At 37.7% G+C, this 23,310-nt stretch overlaps 1 protein-coding gene across 2 annotated transcripts in view; it reads right to left on the bottom strand.

The window, feature by feature from the left end:
• Positions 1-23,310, bottom strand: part of pdgfc (platelet derived growth factor c) — a 49,138-nt gene that overhangs the window by 12,943 nt on the left and 12,885 nt on the right. For both annotated transcript variants that reach the window (XM_081382473.1, XM_081382472.1), the window contains one exon: positions 6,428-6,623. In XM_081382473.1, the coding sequence (XP_081238599.1) occupies positions 6,428-6,623 (196 nt within the window). The remainder of the gene's footprint in view (positions 1-6,427; positions 6,624-23,310) is intronic.

The raw sequence follows: 23,310 nt of genomic DNA, 5'->3' as shown, positions 1-23,310 counted from the left end.
CATTATCATCGAGTGTGAGGGAAGGCATCTAAATGTAGGTCCAATGCTTTGAAGGCCTACACAGGGAACTATGCCAACTAAGCTATTTACAGACACACTATTACACAGGCATTTAAACAAAGGTAACGAGGAAAGATGGGAAAAGTAGAGGGGAAAAACAGAGAAAGAGGATTACTGAGAGAAAAATTGTGCTAAAAAGCTTGGGAGAAAGTGAAGAGTGAATAAGATTAAATGAGGACTACAGACATGTAAGCTCATAAATTATATTTATCTGTATTTGATCTCAAGCTAATATGCTAACGGATTAGGCTTTTCATAAGCCACAATGGCTGTGACCTAGAAATCCATTCTCACAAGCATTCAATGAACTGAATAAGCTATAAACCGAAGCATGGCTAAATGTATTATCTCAATCACCCTGATGGCACTGCAGTCCACAGAGAACATGAGAGATAAATCTGTTATTATGACGTCTAAAAACATATTGGATTCTGGGATTACTCAGCTATCCAAAATCACACCTGAAGGATTGTTCTGCATCTACTTTGGGGGAAATCACACCTAATCATATGATTGATTAAATAAATAAAAAAAATACTCCTAAACCGGTACAGATTTGACTGGTTATACAGTAACTTTTCAAAGTACCCATACAGCAAATTCACATTGGCACACAGGGGGAAACTGTCTAAGAATGAAGAGCGCCTGCTGAAATAATAGCATCATTAATTTAAACTGTCTATTAACTGTTTTAGCACTCCGCTCACTAACAGAATTATGTTAATGATGCAAAGATGCTCACAAAATCATTGTTTTCCCAATATGACTGCAATTTACAGAAGGGAAACTTACAAATTGGACACAAGGCTACATATTCACAGACAGGCTCATGCAAGTGTGTGTATAGTGATAAAAAACAAACAAATTTGCATTGGGTACAATATACCTCCCTCTATAACTTATACTCACACACCTGGTTGAACTGGATTGTGCAAGTACCACATGCTAAAGTACTGTAGTGTAACTTAAGTGAATTCACCCCTGATGTCTCTCATGGCCCTCTTTTGGGCTCTAAATTACAGTCTTTTGATGCAACTTGGCCTGAACACAGTGGCCTGAGCATTTTCTTTTTAATAAAGGAAAGAAAAAACAGCAGCGTTGAGGTTGTGTTATCCCTGCCTGCATGGCCTCAATGCTCCAGCAGTGTTCAATGAAGGCTGGTTTCAGTCGCCGCAGCCAAAGCCTGGTAGTAATAATTTGATTGGACAGAAATACTTTCCCTATTCTCCATGTCCTAGCTCAACCGTTTGGCTTTCTGGAGTCATCGTTTGCTCTCTCCCCAGCCTGACACTAATGCTTCAAACCACATTCAATAAAAACAACAGGTCATCGCGCATTGCACAAAAAACTAAAAAACAAACACTTGCCGGTTAAACGGACGTTGGACACCTGAATTTCTGACACACAATCGTATACTTATATAAATATACAATACAATAAATCCAATGAACAGGTGTCCATATATCAAGCATTAGCTACTGAATATAACATACTATCAACATTTTTCTCTGCCCATGATTCTTTTCTACCTCAGAAGAACATAAAGCAGAGGGGTTTGTCTCGTTCCCAGTGACAATTTAGGCAGATGGCTCATCAATAATTTAATGCGATTTCACTACTACCAGGTTTACATGCATACATTCACTCCACAGAAGCTCAAGTAGGACAGAAGCATGAAAGAGCAGCAGATATCTTTTAGAAAATATGGCACGACATCAGAAAACAAGCACTGGGTGTTTTGAATCATTTTTAAGACAGGAATGTTGAAACTGAATGCTTAAACAAGGAACAATGAGATTTCAGCTAATAGCTCGTCACAAAGCAACACAGCACTTTGTGCTTAACATCTTTTACCTTCATTTATTAACCGAGAGGATGAGTAAGTAATCACATTAATGAAGTTATGTTATAGATTATTGTGAAAGATATTAATAAAGATACACTATGTTCAAAAGTTTGGGGTCGGTAAGACTATGTTTTTGAAAGTAGTCTCTAATGCTCTTAGGCTGCATTTATTTGATCAAATATACAGTACAAACAGTAATACTGCTAAATATTACAATGTAAAATAACTTTCTACTTTTATACATTTTCTATTTTATTGAATATTAAAATTAATTTGATCCTGTGATGGCAAAGCTGAATTTTCAGCATCATTACTCCAGTCTTCAGTGTCACACGATCCTCCAGAAATCATTCTAATATGCTGATTTGATTTATCAAAGGTTGAAAATTTGTGGAAACAGTTTTTTTTTCCAGGTTTCTCACAGGAATCGTTCAACATAAACCTGAATGACAAATATTCCTGTACATTAAAAAAAGGGTACTGTTGATCACAATTCAAATTCCTAATCGTTGCGTTGACAAGCTTATTTCTTATGTGTCCTTTCAACACTCTTCAGCTTTTCATTAAGACAGAACCAACATTGTAAAATTTCCTAAGTAGCACAGAAAATCTGGCCCGGGTTTCTTATCGGTCTGAACAAACACACAGGATGATGAGAGCTGTCTGTAGTGGCCTGTCGGCTCTGGGCTGGGCTTTGCTGGAGGCAGCGTGATATGATTCAGCATGCAGCTTTATTACAGTTTATTCCAGCCCAGTTGCTTTGATTCGATCCAAACAGAAGGGATCTTTTTTCTTCATTAACTGGCATTAGATCATCATACCAATGTGTATTAATGCCTTTAAAATATTTATAGCAACCATATATTGAAAAGCAGTAAAGGAGGACAGCAATGACATTGCATGGTGAATGTGGTTTTGTGTGTGTGTGTGTGTGTGTGTGTGTGTGTTTTTTGGGGGGCGGGGAGTGCCTTTGGTGACTATGTATGTGAAAGTTGTGAACGAGTGCATGTGCCATCATAGTGTTCAATAATGACTTTAATAATTTATTGCTGGTGCAATCATACAGACCAAGTCACTGCATGCCAACATATACATGAACACAGATGAAAAACACACACACAAACTCTTTCCAGGTCAAATATACTCCGACTCACGGCAAAAATCCAACTTCAACCCTACACGTTCCTCAAGGCCACAGCTACTGATTTAAACAAAGTGGACAAGCAGGCACAAATTCATTGCATCAATGTGGGCAACTAAAATAGGGGTTCTGTTATGTTCGCCTATCGGTACGATATGTCTTTGAGCAGGGAATAAAGCATATTTATAATTTAAAGTGAATATGAAAAAAAAAAAAAAAATCTATGGATACCATTTACTTCATACATATTCCTGGTCTTATTGCGAATACTTAATCCTTGTAAAATAACTTTGCTTTCCTGCTGACATTTCACTCATGCTGGTGGACAATTTTAACCAATAAGCAAAACGCTATAGGGATAGAGTAGCAGCATTCGATCTTACTCCATTCTTCTATGTTACACCCATGTTTTACCATCCAACCAAATCCCGATGGATAAAATACATTCCTTTACATTGAATGTAAAAAAAAATGTGTCAAAGTAAAATGGGTTGCGTTGGGCAGTTTGTTGAATTTATATAAGATATAAGACTAAGATCTTATTGATCTATTGAAGAGGTCCTGATTTTAATAGTCTTATTGATCTTATAAGACTTTTAAAAGAAGACTAAGGGGTCCATTAACCAAAACAGTGTTAATGTGCTGTTAAAGGAATACTCCACCGTCTTTTCATATTAAACTATGTTATTCCCTTAACTAAGACGAGTTGATACATACCTCTCTCGTCTCAGTGCGTGCACTCAATCGCTCTGGCACGCGGCGAAACTTTGTTCACTCAGTTCATTCAATACGGGCCAAGCAGAGAAGCTACCAAACACCTCCACGGTTTCCCTATTTAAACACAGTTACTCGCGTAGTGTAACTCGACCTAGGACGGTGACACAAAACAAAACGTTGCGCTTTTCTAAGCGTGTAAAATGGATAACTATATTGTATGGCGGAATACCATAGCAAGTGCTAATGAGCACTTCGACTTGGCGGAGTAATATCTTCACTCGTGAAAAATCCTCTCACCGGCCCCCGCTCCCTCTGGTGAAGATATTACTCCGCCAAGACGAAGTGCTCATTAGCACTTGCTATGGTATTCCGCCATACAATATAGTTATCCATTTTACACGCTTAGAAAAGCGCAACGTTTTGTTTTGTGTCACCGTCCTAGGTCGAGTTACACTACGCGAGTAACTGTGTTTAAATAGGGAAACCGTGGAGGTGTTTGGTAGCTTCTCTGCTTGGCCCGTATTGAATGAACTGAGTGAACAAAGTTTCGCCGCGCGCCAGAGCGATTGAGTGCATGCACTGAGACGAGAGAGGTATGTATCAACTCGTCTTAGTTAAGGGAATAACATAGTTTAATATGAAAAGACGGTGGAGTATTCCTTTAACATGAAGACACTAGGATATACACACAGCTGGCAAGACTCCAGATTTCCCTTTTGAATGGGAACTCACACTGTGTCTTAGGACGCTAATGGGGAATGTCCCCAAGAGCTGTTTGTTTGTGACGTGTTGAAGGCAGTAATGGCAGCTAAAGCTTTAAGGAAGTGCGTACATATGTGTCAGCCCTATCTGATACCTGTTGATACACACGATCTGTGCTTGATATGATCGGGCAAGGAGCATCGCTCAGTCCTCAAGGGGGCTGAATGCGAGCATTTGCTAGAGTTTCTCTAAGAAGAAACTCCACTCTCATTTGTCCCTTTTTTAAGGGAATTGGGATAATCATCTGGATTAGGACCTGTTGCAAATAAGACAAGTAGGAGACAGAACATGGGGCTCTCAGATGGAGCTTGCTGAGAAATTTGAGAAAGGTATGGCTATTTCTCATTCTTTAGTGCCCCAGCGTCCTAGTACGCACTGTCTCGTTCCCCTTCTCAGGGAAACAAGGTTATATTCGTAACCCGAGACAGTTTGCTGATAAGCGTGTATCAAAACACAATCTAATTTATTATTAACAAAAAATAAAAAATAAACTTTACTGATTTACTTGTTTAAGTACAAGAGCACAGTCACAAATCACTTCACATGAGGCTTCCAGACAAAGAGGAACCTTTCACAGGTTGTGTCCACAAGTCAAGAGGATATTAAGACAGAATATGCTTAGAAAAAACACATTTTTTTTTTTATCAATAACTGGCAGAGGCCTAAAAGCATTTTTTCCACATGAAACCACCAGCTATGGGAAGGTCATCATCATGATTCTGGGAAGTAAAAAATGCACAGATGTGCACGTCTACAATCGATTGCACCATAAAGCAAAACAGAGGCATGGACAGAGGCCTGGAAGGAAGGAAGGAAAGCTAGCCCATAATTGAAAGAGTCTTTAATGTGGATTGGCTGGCTGAGCTGTGTGTGAGTGTCTGGTTTAGTATGCGCCTCCAGAATCTCAAACAGATGCTATGGAGTTACATAGGAGACTTGGAACTAAATATGCACAAAGCAGAAAGGGCTGTTCTTTATGTCACTGTATCTGTCATGGAGAAAATAAATATATAACAGAACATAATCACTTTAGGGGTGGGCTATTCATTATTCATCAGCCTTCTTGCAGCACAGCCAATCTCCCAAATGGCTTCCTTTCGACTCTAAATCTTAACAAATGGACGTGGTCACAACAAGCACATACATCTCCACTGTAATCCCCCCTCCCACCCCACATACACTTATACTGCTTCATTGTATATGGGTGCTTTATCTTACATCTGACCCTGTCAAGAGAGTGCAATGGATGCCTGATGCCGCTTGTTTAGTAGTGCTGATTTGTCGCATGAAAGGAAACACTTGGGAATTTTTCAAGCTCTCAAATCTTTTAAATCACCTCCTCTCTACAGTTTCGGTCTAGCCTTGATGCTATATTGAAACCCGCCTGTTTAAATCAACTGCCAGCTTTGGCTTGTCCTAGATTGTCACAGCCCTGAAGAACCATTTAAAAAAAAAAAAAAAGTTTAATTTGTCAGGTACCACAGAATATATTTTGAAATGTAAAATTAAATTTAAGTGCTGAGTCCATGAGAGTCATAATGATTACCAAAACAGTCTTATGAATTTAGTAAAAAAAACAATTCACAAATTAAAATAGAATGCATAAATATTTTATAAATATTATTTTTTTCCAATTGAACAACCACCTTCATTAATAACTAATAATACACAATATTGCTCTGGACTAGGTCATTATGTTCAAATATATGGAAATGAATAACAAATTATTGTTTTTGTAATGTCTACTCAATGACTTACTCATTTTCAACAGTAAAGTCTATAGTTCTTTTTATTTACTTTTTTATTCTCTTTCTCCAATGCTTTCTCCATGTTAAGATATTGTCTTTCTCTAATTGTGCATGTGAGGTCTAGCAAGTGACCAAAGGGTCAGAGTCTCTTACTTGCAAATACCGTCCTCTGAGTCCTCCAGGCCAAAGCGCGGATCAAAGGTCAGCTGGATCCTGGAACTTTCTGTGACTGCCACCAGCCGCCACGCTATAACTGTATTCCGGGGATATGTGTTGGGGAATTCAGGACTTTGAATAATTCCATCCCCAGTAACACTGAGGACCTTCTCGTTTTGAGACTCATGCACTCCTTCAGAAGAGAAAAGAAAGGTTTATTAGTACATTTTTGAACCTGCATAATTCACCAGAGCGGAGAAAGAACATGTCATACAGTCATTTGTGATTAGTCCTTTTCTTTTTTTCTTAATGCAAATTAACATCAAACTGGATTTAGCTTCTAATGCATCACAAATAATATGGATTATGCGGTGCACTGTGTGAATACTAAATAATTGAGCACACAAAGCAAGGATGAACCAAACTCTTCTGTTTTTTTATTGAGCATTGATTGACTGCAAACCTGATAATCACATTAAGGGAGTGATAAAGGAAAACTTATGGAAATGATTATGCAATATCAACACCATAAAACCAGTAGAATGATGTTCTACTATTTGCTAACACAGCATACGCTTAATGGACATCTGTGCATTCAAGCAATATTGTGCTTTGATGTTGCTTCACCATAATAGTTTTCAATTATAGATCCAGATAAGAAAGATGAATCAGTAGCTATAAAGTGTTATTTATAGTGACATGACAGCTGAAATGGCATTCCTAGTTGTAACAGTAAGATAAGAATTAAAGCTGGGTTGAAAAACATTGTTTGGGTGGTGGAAACTTGAAGGCTACCAAGTTGTTCTGCTACAATCAATTGTAGTTCTTAGAGCTCTGATGGTTTAACAGTTCAGAGAAATGCAAGGTGAAGAAGAAAAGATTGAAGTACTTTTGAGCTCAGTGATTCTGATTTTGCAGGGCAACAGAGGTATGCCAAAACTTTAGTGGTGTTTAAAGCTCAGAAATGATTACACACCGATTCACTTGCTACTGTTATGACAAGATTTACAGAGTTGTTCCTCCCTAGAGGAAAAAAAACTATAATGGCTTCCTTTATACAGCACAAAAAAAAAAAAAAAAAAAATTACCTCTACCTTTGCCAGGGAATGAAAATGAGCTTGTAGAACACAATGCTGACTTCCAACATGCTTTTCACTTGAAACTGAGTCATTCTTAACTCTTTATCAACATTTCACACTGCTATTCTAGGTTTGTAATTAATCCTATAGTCAGGATTCTATGTCATACTCTGCATTTGTAAACGCTGAGTTAATATACTTATTTACATATTTATGAGGCTAAACACATTGATTGGACAAGTACAACATGTAACAAGCACACAATCGGTCCTAAAAACCACTTGCTCATCAGTGCAAATGGCACCATGCATATCTGCACTTGTTAAGTCTGGTCGTTTGCTATAATTGTTCAACAATAACGATTTCCATCAGACACAAAAACTCTAAAAAGTTGTGTGAATGTACAAAACTGAATGAATAAGATAACCACTGAGGTGTTTATGATTGGTTGCCCATTAAATAGAACATCAAAATGTTTCACAGTGTATAATCTTAACATTCAGATTTCACATTCCAGGGTCAAAAGAAGTGTGAATTACTGGTTAAGCTAGAGTAAAAAACAGTCTGTAACCGAGTTTTAAAAGGACGTTAAAGCCAGTGTTAAGTGGGGTAAGAAAAGCCTACAAGTATTTCTACATGTGCTGATGCACTTTCGCCAACATTTCATAACAGTTACATCACAGCAAAAAGAACTAATAAAGAACAAGCCTGAAAATATGTTTCAAACTAGGTAGAAATTATTCTTAGAAAGGGATGCTTGCTTCCCGTCCAATAAAATGTTATTGAATTCTGAAAGTGGATTGAAATCTATCTTATCCTGTTGTTGAACTAGGTTAAGAAAAGATGTTTGATGCAAACAGACAGCTGTTGAAATGCAAAACCAGTACTGGTTTTACAGGCCTGTCACATTCAGAGCCCACCCAGGGGAAATCCACACAGATTTTCTTTCACACCCCAATCCTCGAACACACACACGGCTCCATCAAGTTGTGTGGAAAAGCCAGTGTCAATAGGTATCCTGGTCTGTTATGGTGATGATACAAGATCTGTAATGCTCTTTCCTGTCTATATAAATTAAGCAGCAACACCAGAACTATTCATCTTCAAAAGTATGACAAAACCCCCCAGCATTTTTCTATGCTGTATTTCCAGGTATCAATACATAACGATTGAGAAACTATCATTGCTTCCTTTCAAACAATGGATAATTATCTTGTTAGCTCACTGGGGTCCAAAACATGTTGACTTTCACTGTATGAACAGAAATATTCATCAAAATATCCTTTGTATTTTAACATAAGAAATAAAGTTATACAGGTTTGGAAATGAGAGTAAATTGGAATTTGAGGTGGTACTGTAGCTTTGGTAAATGTCCACCATGAATGTGATCTTTTCCTATCTTCTGTATGTATGCATGCATGCATGTATGCATAAGGATTAGCAAATGACTTATTTATCCCTCCACAGTCTGGATGACAGGTCCCATCACAAGCAGCAGTTCATGCTGAATGATGTTTCAGGAGTCACTGGAAGAGTAATGGCTCAACCAATGGGGTTTTGGAAAGTTCTGGGGAACAGCTTTAACCCCTGAGGTGTGTCAGCAACCACAAGAGATAGTAATCCGATCACTCTGACATCCATAACCGAAGGAAGGAGCAGAACAGAGAGAGAGAGATAAAAAAATAATCTGTTTAGATCATCAAAATTCAATATGTTTGACTAAGACTCTGTGTGACTTGTTTATAATAGGCAGGAGGAAAAATTTAGAGTGGAAAAAAAGAAAAGACAACTGATATAATTTCTCTCTGTAAACATGACAGGGGCTGCTTTGATGTCTCTTTCTCATGTTGTGATTAAATGCACTCTGGGGAGGAGATGTGAAAGACAATACACTTTTTAAACAGACAAACTTTGTGCACGTCCAAAAAAAAAAAAAAAAGTATACCAAAATTTGCGCTCGACACGCAGAAACCTGAAATGCCCCGCAAACTATTGCCCGCTTTAAGAATAGACACCTTTGTCAATGTTAGGGAGGCAAAGCAAGATCGCTCATGCTCTCCGGAGTTGAGGAGCATTTTGTGTGAAAGATATCCAAACAAAAGAGCCTGAGGCCCGTGGAACAGTGTTGAACACCTCAGATCTGTTTGCAGCACAAGCCTAAACCCTTTATGGATTCAGTTATATAAACAGATCAGGGTTGGCTACAGCTGCCAAGGTCTTTGAAGTCCCTTGAAACGAGAAAGAAAGGGCCTTTCCTCAGCATGTTGCAGCATTTGCCCAGCTGACTGACAGCTTCTTGTCAAGCTCTGTATTAATGTTTATAATACTCTTAGGTTTCTGGTGTTAAGGCAGGCCCTCTATTGTTGAAGCCTATGATTGTAAGCTGTTAGAAGTTATTGGAAGGAGGGAAAAGGTGCATTCCTGTTCTAAAACGCTAATGTAACAGGAGCAGATGTAGCTGGTCTCTTACTGGAAAAGACATGGATCATCAGCCTCATGGGTTTCAGTCAGCTCTGCACAGAGGTGGAAAGAGTAATAAAATATTCTACTCAAGTAAAAGTACTATTACTACAATTTGTTTTTACTTAAGTACAAGTAAAAGTACCGGTCGAAAAATCTACTCAAGTAAAAGTAAAAAGTAGCTCATTTAAAATGTACTCAGAGTAAAAGTAACTGAGTTACTTTTTTAACAGCGGGGGTGTGGATTGCAACCATCAGTTTGAAGCTCATAAAAGTGCATCTATCCATCATAAATGTGCATCCATCCATCATAAAAGTGCTCCACACGGCAACGGGGGGTTAATAAAGGCCTTCTGAAACAAAACGATGAGTTTGTGAAGAAAGATATTCATATTTAAAACTTTCTAAAGTAAAATAACTAGCTTCCGGCCAAACGAACATATGTATTCGACTTAAATCTAAAGCGCAACTTATGGGAGTAATGCGACGTACTGCTGATATTTACGCTACGCCAGGACGCACTACACTACTTCTGACGTCATGAGTTGCATAAGTTGCGTTTAAGGTGTAAGTAGACTGCGTATGGTGTACTTTTTTGAGCTTTAAACTGATGGTTGCAATCCACTGCCATTATAAAGCTCAGAAGCATCAGAGTGTTTATTAATAATATAACTCCGATTGTATTCGTCTGAAAGAAATATAGCCTACACCTAGGATGATTTCAGGGCTGATAAATCATGGGGTAATTTTCATTTTCATTTTAACTACTCATTTAACAACTTATTTTTTATCATTAATAATTTATTAAAATGTTCAATAACAATAGACTTCTATGAAATGTATTTAATTCAGAAAAATCCTTTTTGTTTTTATGATTTAAAACAAATATATTATCCAAAACGGTGGTAATCAAATAAAAGTTTAACACATTTTTTTATCCTTTTATTTTTTGGCAAAGTGCTGCAAAACAGATTTACTCAATTAAACCATGGACAAAAATCCTTAAATAATGTTTAAATAATCTGTATTATTATTGTTGTTGTTAATATTATTATGAGAAGTACATTCTATTGTAGGCCCACAACAGTTAGGCTATGTCATCATTTCTTCGTAGTTAAACCAAAATTTTGATGGGTTGTAATGAAGTCCTGTTTCAGAGTGTAGGCTATTTGACAAGGTTTTTCTCAAAGGTCATTCTCTCAGAGCAGCTCTGGAGATGTTCATGTTTTCATGTTCTCATATTGTTTGTGAGATGCTGAAAACACTTAGCACGTCGCGTACTTGAGTATGTAGTAGACGAAACGGCTCGTCTCATTCGCACTGATTCACACAGACACGCAGATTATACATTTATATAGCAGTCTCTTGTGCTTTAATATATAGACTACAGACCATGTCGCAATTTGATTTATTTATTGTACAGCTTTACTTTCATGTGTTTTACGTGACGTCTGCGTTACTCTAGGCTAAATTCCATTTTCATGATAATGAAACTCCGGGATTCCCTCTGCATCACAGAAATCATTCAGCCTTAACTTATAAACGGTTACGGGACATATCTTAATCTGCAGGGATGGTGTTCCCGAACACGTTCTATGTGTTTCCTTCTTTTGCAGCCAATTTGCGTCCACAATTTTTGCAAAATGAATAGGCTATGCTCGAGCCTCGAGGACAACCACGCGTTCGTTTTTCTATAACCAAAGTATCCCCATACTTACCAGGGGTTTGCCTCACGTGTGTGTGTAAAGAATCTGTGTTGTCCGTCTCCATATTTTTTGTGGTTTTTGCGTGTCTGTTCTCCCGCCCTTCAATCAATCAATGCTGAGCACGAGCGCGCGCGCTGTTTTACCCATAGTAGGCTAGTTCATTTTTTTAATAATGTGTTTTATTTTGTTTTTTGTTTTTTACTCAGTAACGGATATGTTTTAAAATGTAGCGAATTACAATACTTTAAACAAAACATACTTAAGTAAAAGTAAAATTACAGATTTTAAAAACTACTTAAAGTAGAAATACACAAAAAAACTACTCAATTACAGTAACGCGAGTAAATGTAATTCGTTACTTTCCACCTCTGGCTCTGCATCATTCGCAGTTAAATTAAGAATATCAATCCAATTCAGAATAACACTTTAATTCCAAATTAATTTCAATTTCAAGGTGGCAAACAGGATGGCACATTTATTCATTTACATTATTATTTAACTTCAGCAAAAAACTTTGTGCAGAATATGAGCTACAAATTCACATACAGTATATAATCTGATACATGATCTAATTGTTTTGTTGAAAAATTGGAAAACCCTCCATTGTGTGCACTTAAAACCAATTCATAAAAACTCTTTCTGTCAATCCTATTCAAATTAAATTTCCTGAGGTGCATGGTCAATTCAAAGCATATTCCCTCATTATTAAAAAAGAACCAATGAATTTTGCACAACCCTGCTTTTTGTAACATCAATTTTACAAAATTCTGCACCTCAAAACTCCATCAAACCACTTTACATTGTGCTGTTTCAGTGAATCACAATAAGACTACTGACCAAAGAATCATAAAAGCCTGTTCTTCATTAAGATTTCCCATTAAAAAAAAGTAAGAAGACCGCATTGCTTGCAGCATAAATTATGACTGATACTTAAACAAGGAACAGTGCGTTTTACAATCAGTTTAACGAATGAGCTCTTAAAACAGAACAGCGTGATTATAAACCACAGCATGCCTCTGAGAAACAATCCGGACATAATTTCTTGGGAAAAAAAAAAAGTTAAACAACACCTGAGGAATTTATGTAGGTAAACAGCTTAATACAAAATATAAGGAACAGGAAAACTTAAGTTTTGTAATGCTTGTTCAATCGTTACTGTATTTGTGCACTTCACGTAGGGTGTTTGATGTCATTAGATACTGAACCTCAGCCTTGTCACTAAAACTTGTTTGATTTTTGAAATTTAGGCTTAGTAGGGATTGAGAGAGGTTCTGTGTCTGTGCTTTGAGATGACCTCATCTCTGGGTTAAATAATGTCATATAATGATCAGAGGCTGGCCCCTTGGGTGCATTACCTCAAACATGACTTTTCCTTGACCCACTTCTCTTTTTTCCCCTCTTCCCTCTCACTGAGGAGAACGCTACACTGATTAAGGTAGGAAGCTGAGCATGAATAAATAAGGGCTCACAGTGCTACCATTGTGCCTTGTTCACATGTTAGACCTCTGGCTGAGCCTGGAGTTTAAATATTAACCTGGCAGCGGTAGAAACAAAGACGGCACAGACATTCAAGAGTGCATGCATCAGCATGTGGGCAAGTGCATAAATAAAAACAAAAACAGAGAGAAACATATTCCTCAAACGCTGTATGATGCCTTATTTGCATCATATGTAACAATTAATTATGCTAAAATAGACCACAAATGAGACTCGAAGAAATGAAAGGTATTTTGAAGGACAATGAGGTCCAAAAAACTTTGGACCCCATGCACTGACTTTTATTATATAGCCACCAAGACATTCTTCAGAATATATGTTCCTCAGAAGTCATAGGTTTGGAGCAACATGGATAGATCACCCATAAATGTAATTTACTTACGTTTAATTTGACAATGCACATTTAGAAAAGCACACTAAACATTTAGTCTTCAATCAAAGAGACATGCAGTGAGGAAAAAGTTAGTTACTTTTGAATAGTCTGTTGCAGTAAGCCCACTTAAATCAAAGCTCCAGCCTACTGCTTTTTGCAGTCCCCTCCGATCAGGTTGTAATATGTTTCGGGTTCAGAAACTGCTTACAAGAACGAGCATTACAATCAATCGAGCACATAAAAACTCTTTCAAACCTCCTGTTGGAAATTTGGCATAATAGCACTACATTTCACTCAATTCATATCTCCCAGTTGTCTGGCAGAAGTCCTTGATGTCCGTATTAATTTCACTCTAGAAAGTTTATGCTAGACATCTACGCTAGTGCCCGTAACAGCATTTAACAACATAAAGTGCTAATGTTTCTGATTCCAAGGGACTTGTTCAGGCGCTGTCTGTGTTTTAATCCCCCATATGTCGGGAGCTGACTGCAGCCGGCTGGTGAAACTGTACCCCACGCTTACCATTCTCCCCCCTTTGCATGCTGATTTTACCCCCCCCCCTGCTTTTAAGTTGCTCTTACATCTGCTCATGATTAAGGGTTTGTGGCAGTAACTACAGGTGCTGTAAATTCCAGTTCTGGCCTTTTCATATTTATTGCTTTAAGGTTTACAGTTGGGAAGCACAGAAAAGGATAGAAAAGGGGAGTGAGGGGGGCGAGAAAAGTGAGGGGAACGCAGCATGGGAATTTATCATACCATTAAAAAATAATTTGGCTTCAAAAGCGTCGACTTATTTGGAATGTTTCAATCTGCAGTGCAGATGCTCCATGGAGACTCACCACAGGAGTTTGATGCTTTGACTCAATGAATTGTTTGGTTCCTGTCGACCATTTAGCATAATTTAAGTGGCAAACCTTTTTCCCTAATATATTGAATTCTTTTTACAATACATATTGAGTGTTTATGTTTACAATCTTACACCGATTAGATAAATTCATGCAAATGCATCAGACCTTTTTATTTTGTATTTTTGTAATCCATTCACTTATTACAGCATCTCATGCAATCTGCAGAAAAACATCAAGGTTTCGGTCAAGGTCAAAATCAATAGGCAAGTGATTGGCATCACGACTGAACCCCATGACATTGACCATCACACACATTAAGTCCTTTTCAACACAGGTCACAAAACACACTCCAACCTCCTTGACACTCACAAGTACCTCCCCCCAATAATGATCTTTCACGAAATACAACACAGACGTTGCATGTCATTTCATAGTGCTATTGAACTCTAAAAGAGACAGTTCAGTCCACCCTCCTTTTGTGTTACACCAGAGAAAATTGCTTACACAGGTTTTGTAACAACATGTGAATGTTCCCTTTTAAAAGTAAATTTTAGTGGTTACCCCTTTAATATGACTAATTACTGTACTGTACATTTGTCTCAGTCTTTTTACAAATAAACTGTGGTAAAAGAGCAAGTTCAAGTGAAGCTTGGATAAACTAAATTCTTTTAAATGCTGTGAGCATAAGGTTGCTGTTGTGTCATCACATGCGGAGTAACAGAATCCCGCAAGGCACTTCACCAAGGCCTGATTAAGATCCTAACAGGCCACCAAAACCTTCCCTCTCCACAGCTCACAGAATGAGGCTCATCCATTAACACGTCCTCTCTGAGAGCTCCGTAACATCCGCACATGCTATCGTATGGCCAAACATCGACACTGAACTAACCCACTTGGTGGGTGGGTGAATGTGAGTGTGTACGAATGTGTTTAAGAAGCACTTGCCCAACAGGAAATTTGATTCTGAAGTTAGCATGACTGTTCCCTCTGTCCCCCTCATAAGCTTTTTCTAATGTTTCATGTGGTTTATACTGTACTTCTGAACGTCTTGACTGTGAGCTTGAGCTCATCACTGTTAAAATGATTATAAGATCAAGTATCATCATGGTGCGACAATTTTTCTTCAAGACCACTTTACTCACGCTTTATGCCAGTTCTAAAATTAACAGTAACAACTGGGAAAATAAAAGCATGTGGAGCTGAGACACACTGTCATGCTGATTCCCACAGCCATTATGGTGATCTACAGTTCACCTCTGTTCTTTGAAGACTTGTTTTTGTAGCCAAAGTAAAAAGCAATTATGTCTGGTGGGTAAAATTAAAACACAGAAAGTTGATAAGAGTATAGTAAGGGGCACTTTTATTATTATTTTGTCAAGTATAAAAATCACTGTAATTTGTTGGAGAAACTCACAACCAAAAATAAATTCTGTCATCATTTACTCACCATCATGTCATCCCTTCCTGTATGACTTTCTGCTGTGGAACACAAAATACATTCATTGGGGTCCAAACCACATTGGATTCCATTAACTTTTGTAAGAAAAAAAAAAAAAAAAAAAATGCACAAGAAAATCAGTCATACAGGTTTGAAATGACATGAGGGTAAGTAAATGATTTTAATTTTTGGATGAACCATCCCTTTAAACGTGTGCGATTTTGGCGTCACTAGAGGCAACAAAAGGAATCTGTAAAACTATTTCTTCCAAACAGGTTTCCCAAACACTTCTTCCACTTTTTTGGCCTAACTCTCCATTTCAGACAAAGAAAGTGAATAGTTTAAATGTATTACAAGTAGCAGTTGTCTCTGCTTATTAACGTAAACTGGGAGACATTTTAACATTACACATGTCAAGGGAAAGTGAGGGAGACCTCATTGCTATTTTACATACCATGCTAGTCTAAAAACAACAGTATCTGAGTTGAATTACATTGGATGATACAAGATACAAGAATTTAAATGTCCCTGTTAAATCTAGCCAACAATAGTAGGACCAAACATGGCTAAAAAAAACAAACTTTGTGGCTTTTCTCAAATAAAGTGTTTCCATTTGTGTTTGTGAAATGAACTCAAATTAAACTTCCGACACGTCAGCTGCTTGCATACTTGTGTTTGCGGTTCTGGCCACACACACACACTTGCTCATATTGCATGTAGACCACATCCTTTAAGAATTTGGTGAGGTCTTCAATTAAGCAAAACACGTGTGCGTATTATTCTCTAATGGATGTCTGGAGTACTGCCTGCCTCATGCTTACTTTCACCACAGAGCTCTGTTTACATAGTTAGGCACGGCTTTGGTTCTCTGTAACTTCGCTTTAACCAGAAGGGCCTTGAATTAGACATGACATCATCTGTGAAACAGCAGAAGACAGTCAGCAATCAGAATAATAGCGTATCTATGACAGGTAGATATTGGGTTTTCTCATAAAATGTAGGCTCAGTTTAACCGCATCCTTCCTTATAAAGGGAAGTGTTCTTGTTATTGGTGCTTTTAAACATTTTTTGCTTTACTGCCTAATAACATTTTTGATCAATTCAACTTTATAAACTGGCGGTGGAAATTTTAATAACATATCAAGGTCTGTTACACCAAACACTTTGTGAAGAACAGATACTTGCAAAACAGTGCTAAGGAACATATTACATATTTATATTTTGAAGTTAATAACTGATATGCATTTACCAGAATTATATATCAGTCTACATTTTGTGATACTGCATAAAATATATATATTTTTTTTTTCAAAAATACTTAATTTGAGAAAAAAAGCAACTCTTTCTTATTCTACAATCCTTCAACAAATGTAGACCCTAATAGGGATTAAAAAAATTGGAATAAAGAAATTACACAATTTATATTATGTATTATTAATTAAATTAATATTAACCAAAGATAATTTATCATCTCAAATATATCAGCTAGGGCTGCATGATTAATTATGAAATCGCAAAGGCTGCGATTATTGTTTATGCACAGCTAGTCAGGCTCTGTGATCCGCAGTTAATGCTGCTTCATCTGAAAGCACTGCGAGTTTGAGTCGCTTATAACGTGCATTTGAAAAAAGCAACATGCGTCAAAAACATCTTTTCAAACATGAGAAGCATTTATGAACCTCTTATCCAACAAGACAACATTTAATAAATCAAAGCATTTCAATCTTCTGTTTATTCAACTACAGTGATAGTATGATTTCCTGGAATGACGTGTGGTTGTCTACTTCTGCGGCGGGTCATTTGAGTTTCTGCGCGAGAGCGCCCTCTGGGTTTCAGATGGAGCAGCATTTACTACCTATCAGCCGTGCTGTACTGACAAGCTGCACATAAAATAATCGTAGCCTTTGCCAAATCGCGTGCGGTTTCATTTCGATTAATCGTGCAGCCCTAATGTCAGCCTATTTTATTGTTTGATTGATTTTAAAATGTGCATTGCTTTGTGCAACATTAGCCACTTTTCCACTGTCGGGCTAGTGCGAGCCAGGGCTAGCAATGTGCCAGGAGGGGCCAATAGCCTCAGACCTCAAGTAGACGACCACAGCGCCCAATATCAAGCTGCATTTCCACTGTCGGGCCAGTAGCCCCACAGCACGACCCTAAAACTCGCCCTTAAAGTCCAACTGAAATCAAAATTGACCCCATTTACTTTGTTAGCGCGTATTACTAGTCTTGTGGTGAAAAATTAATCCGTGCAAGTTAATACACAGAAAAAAATGGTTTGCCGTCGTAATCTTTAAAGTCTGAAAAGTTACTTCCGGTCTGGAATGGCGTTCCTTCTCTGATGATGTAGGTTTGATGGCTTGGGTTGGGAAACGCTTAACTCCCCTCAAACTGTTAGTCTGCTATGAGCAAGAGATGGAGAGGAGGAGCACTAGAGTAAAACCCTGTTCAATATTTCTTTTCACTGGGAAATACTTCACAACTCTGGAGAAAAGTCGTTTGCAACTTCCGGTTCACACAGACTTTAACACACCTCCATAGAACGTCGTCGCACAACCCCATATCATCAGCATGGGGAAAGCCAGGCTAGCTAGATTGTAGAATTTGGTATTTACTTAAATGATTGACACTATAAATTGTTTTACAGTGACAGTTATTTATTAATTTGAGTCAGGACTGCACATCAACATGCTGAATCAAACCATATTTATCATAATTTCACAATGAGAGAACACACATACTTGTACCTGCTTCCATTTACTTGTGACCACAGAAATGCACAAACCAACTCCATTAAGGGTTTTAAGTCAGAAGGCTTACACATTTAGAAACATTATCATACATTTACGTCACATTTCTTTAGAAAGAATGAGCATTTCTATTTATTTTCCACAAAATTAAGCGATCTGAGGACGTTTGAGAGATATCTTCCCTCTCTGTTATCCTTTTAGCCAAAGCAACAGAGGGAGCTCACAGACAGAAAACAGGAGTAATGAGTTATACAAGTTTACAGAAGTATGTATAATTTATGACATGCGGATGCACTGCAGAAGTCAGGTATCAACAAAGGCGCAGGAAAGAGATGGATGAAACATGAAACCAAATAAATACACTTATAATCATATGATTTGTTTAAGTTCTTTAAGCAGTATCTGGTATTTTCCATAACCCTGTGCATTTAATATAGCAATGGTAAGCATAAGTAGCCTTTAGCATCGCATGTACATTTCTGCCTCATATAGTGATCAGATTCCTCATATGAACGCAATCAGAAATTATTTTAGACACTCGCTGGTGTCTGAAAGTGAGTTCAACTGAAATTGTATTAAATTTGTTAAATGCTATGTTAGCAGGTAGTCTGTTATGAAGCATGAGAATAGAGCAGTGGTGTTGACCCTCTCCTGACTCAGATCAACTTTGTTCATGACCAGTCCTCAAGCCCCAGTTGGCCCACTTTGGACCAAGGTATTCGGAGTGCTATAAAACCCTGGCCGCCGGACCAGAGTGACATTTTTCCCCAGTTCTAAACCAAAAAAATAAAAATAAAAAGTACATGTCTGGAAATGCCTCATACCCAGAAGTAGTACTAGTCCATAAATGACTGAGCTAATTAAGGGCCATGTGTCAGCCGAGTTCTCACCACACAAACCAGCTCATGCTTAGCCGGGAATCCATTCTCATCAGGGTGGGTGGCCACATTTATGTCTCGAAACCCCTCTAATCTCATATTGACCTGCCAGAGTGAAAATCTTCTGAGGATAAACTTTCATATAATAGCAAAAATCGCTGGCTAGAGACAACACCAGCTGCCACAATAGATGAATTGCATGTCTGCTGGTACTAAGTGCAAATTCTTACCTTTCCACTAAATCTTTATTGCACCCTCTCTAAACACACGAACAAACAGACACGTGTATCTGGCCAAACACCAAAATCAGACACAAGACATCTTCTTTTAAAGGTTTTTTTTTTTCCCTACCACAGCTGTGCTGGTTCTCTTGTGGAATGGCTGTGGGGCTTTTTGTAATCCCATCTGTGATTTTGGGAGCTGAATGTGTGTCTGTGCGTGTGTGTGAGAGACTGAGCTCTCATAAGCTTTACTGCAGTAATGCAACTCTTCCCAGTAACACTATTCATCTCAAAACACATTTTAAATTCACATATGAGTCTTCATAAAGGACAAACACTGCTGTATAAGACCCTACAGTCTGTTCCATGTTTTACTCCATTTCTAGCTGTCTTTGAAACCGAGAACATTCCGTGCAAACAGCCCCGAAAGAAACTGATGTCTGATGGGCCATAATTATTCAGGATTATAGGATAGTTCACAAACTATAGTTCAAAGTCATTTACTCACTCTCATCTCATTCTAAACCTGTTTACATTTTTCTTCTGTGAAACAAGATATTTTGAGAAATGTCTGTTTTTTTTTTCTGTCTATACAATGGAAGTACAATCTAAAAACAATGTTTGGTTAAATATATCTTCTTTTGTGTTCCTCAGAAGAGAGTCATATGGGTTTGGGTGACCATTCATCATGAGGGTGAATGACAGTAAATTACAATTTTCATTTTTTGGTGAACTATCCCTTACATTTTGCACATCCCAATTCTAAAGAGACACAAATGACAATTTATTTATTTATTTATTTTTGTTATGGTCAGATTACTGAAGCATTCCGCTTATAGGGAGTCAATTTGAATAGAAAGAACATAGATTATGGCTAGGAAATTCAGATAAAACCGAACAAAGCTGTAGTTTTGTAACAAATTGAAATTATTTTTAGCTCTTGCATTTATTCTGTAATCTATAGAGCCCCTAAAGCAGGGGTGGGGAACGTTGATCCTGGAGGGCCATTGTCCTGCAGAGTTTAGCTCCAACCCTAATCAAACACACCTGAAGCTAATCAATGTCTTCAGGATTACTGAAGTTGCAGGCAGCCAAATGTTTTTTTCAGGGTTGGAGCTAAACTCTGCAGGACAATGGCCCTCCAGGATCAACGTTCCCCACCCCTGCCCTAAAGGGACATGGGGTGATGGGAAAAATGATGGGAAAAAATACATTTCAATGCTTTTACGTTATCATGCAAACGGTTTGTAGTCCCAGAGAAACTTTTGGCAAGATTTGGATAAGAAAGATGGTATAATGACTGGCGTCTTTTAAAGTGTTTTTTATTTTTTTATTAGAGGACAAGAGCAGAACAACAGTACTATAGCAGAACTCAGGAGTTTGAGTATTTATAAGGTAAGCAGCCAAGATACAGATCAGGGCTTTAAATACCGTATTTACTGTTCATTACCATCACACGTTGAGACATGCAATGCCCAGCTGTTTGCTACTTGTTTAACATATCAGATGCAAAGCCAAAGAAAATATATGCATTTCTAGGCAGATAAATAAATAAACCATTAAATCCCTAGTGGTGCAAATACGTAATAGCTGTTAAAGACTGAAAACTAAATACAGCCACCAAAATAAGCATCCCGATTCATGAGTGAGGATCAGTCACTCTTCTAAAAGCATTTAACAATCCGACCCAGCTAATGGCTAAACATACACGAAAACACACGTGTTCACATTCACTGACTCCTGCTTGCTCAAGCATGCATGCATACCACTGGAAGATGGTTTCAGACTTTTACAATGAACCAAATGAACTTGTCTTGATGGATGTAGGCTATAAAGTACATTTGAGGGGTGATTTCCTAGTTCCATGAACCTGAAGTTGATTTTTTTTTTTTCTTCTCCACACAGATCCAATCTGCAACATTACATTTGAAATACATTTGGACTGCAGCTATACAGCAAATGTATGTAAATCACACAATGCAAATCACATTAATGGTTCCCTAATGTGCACAGCGGACCAATAGAAAATGATTTAAGACCAATTAAAAACCTATGGACAGAATAATAAAAGCTTGGATTACTTTTATTGTAATGTTTTCCTGAATCTGCTACTTCAGAATAACAGATAAAAGCGTTTATATAAATAACTTAAACACTTTGTGTCTCATTGCATTTTAACAGCCTCCACACACCATTAAGCATCAGAGTGCCTTGATCTGTCAGAAGCTTGCTGCAAGTGTTAGCGGATAACAACAAATTCTCAATCATGTGTGACTGATAGATTCCCAAAACACCCAATTAAACTGTAAAAACAACAGGATAACAGGAAACAGGACATGAGGAAAAATGCTAATTCATCAATTTGGTTTCCAACTCTTTATTGAAAAAACATTTACACATTGTGGAAACACAAATGTTTGAATTCCCACTTCAGTGTATTAAGATAAATGATTTATAATTACAGCAGAACAGATGTTTGAACCAGTGATGCTATTTATAAATCCGCTTAGAATGAAGTACATTGTTGTCGTGTAAAAGTACCCTTAGACTCTGCCAAAGTTACTTTTAGCTTCTTTATTTAAAACTTTAAGACTTTGATAAGAAATTGGCTCTTAGTCACTATTTCTATACATACAAGCACAGGTTTGTTTAAATTGTTTGCAAAACTAAGAAGCATTCCAGACCATCCAAGAATTGCATTAAATCTCCTAATCTCTTTAATCTGGTCTTGATTGTGTTCATCTATCTCAAATCAAGTGAAAGGGGCCATGAAGAGTTGACAGCGGAAAAAGTTCACTTTCTGATTAATTGTGCAAAATAAAAATAAAAAAAAAATAATCCAAAATACCCTTATTTCTCAAAAGCATCCTGCATATCATGATTGAAATATGCAAAACAACACACTAAACCATCCATGATGAAATAAAATAAATACCTTAAAAGAACATTTCAGCATGAAACTGCACCTGGTTTCTGCAAGTATGGGCATATAAACCAGGTGTTTAGTTATGAGGTGAGCACAGGTGCATTGCAGGAGAACGGAATCGCAACATTGCCAAATTATCTGAAAGAAGTCACTTTAACAATCAAATTCCATCATTACAGCCACAGGTGTGGGGACAGAGACCATCTCTTGAATTGGTGAGTGATGCAATGTGAAACATGCACACACACTCAGCAGTGGCACAGAGATGAACGAGAGCTGTGTCTGGCATCTCATTAGCCGCTGGGGTTTCCGGCCTGAATTAGTGCTGTCATTCCGAGGAGCTAATAGGCTTTTGAACAGATGTCCAATGCAAGGGGGGTGAGACAATTTCACTTTTGGTGCTATAAGCCTGATTTATCCCAACCTTTTCTCACCTCAGTTGTTCTGATGCACTTTTCTGATTACCCACCCACAAGCCACATATACTACAGCAAGACACAGAGATAGAGGGAGAAAAAAAGAAAAAGCATGGTTCATTATAAATACACCCAGACTAAACCTCAGGGTTTGATTCAGTGGATAAGCTCATGGAAGCTGCCTTTTTGTCAGTACCAGCATGCATTTCACTTATCAATGCCATGGTCCTACTACGTCACAAGCCAACGAGAATTTAACAGCCCATTAGGGATTGGACATTAAATTAA

This window comes from Scardinius erythrophthalmus (assembly GCF_964197995.2).
Source record: "Scardinius erythrophthalmus genome assembly, chromosome: 13".
Classification (NCBI taxonomy): Eukaryota; Metazoa; Chordata; class Actinopteri; order Cypriniformes; family Leuciscidae; genus Scardinius; species Scardinius erythrophthalmus.
This window is presented reverse-complemented; position numbering and strand designations above follow the sequence as displayed.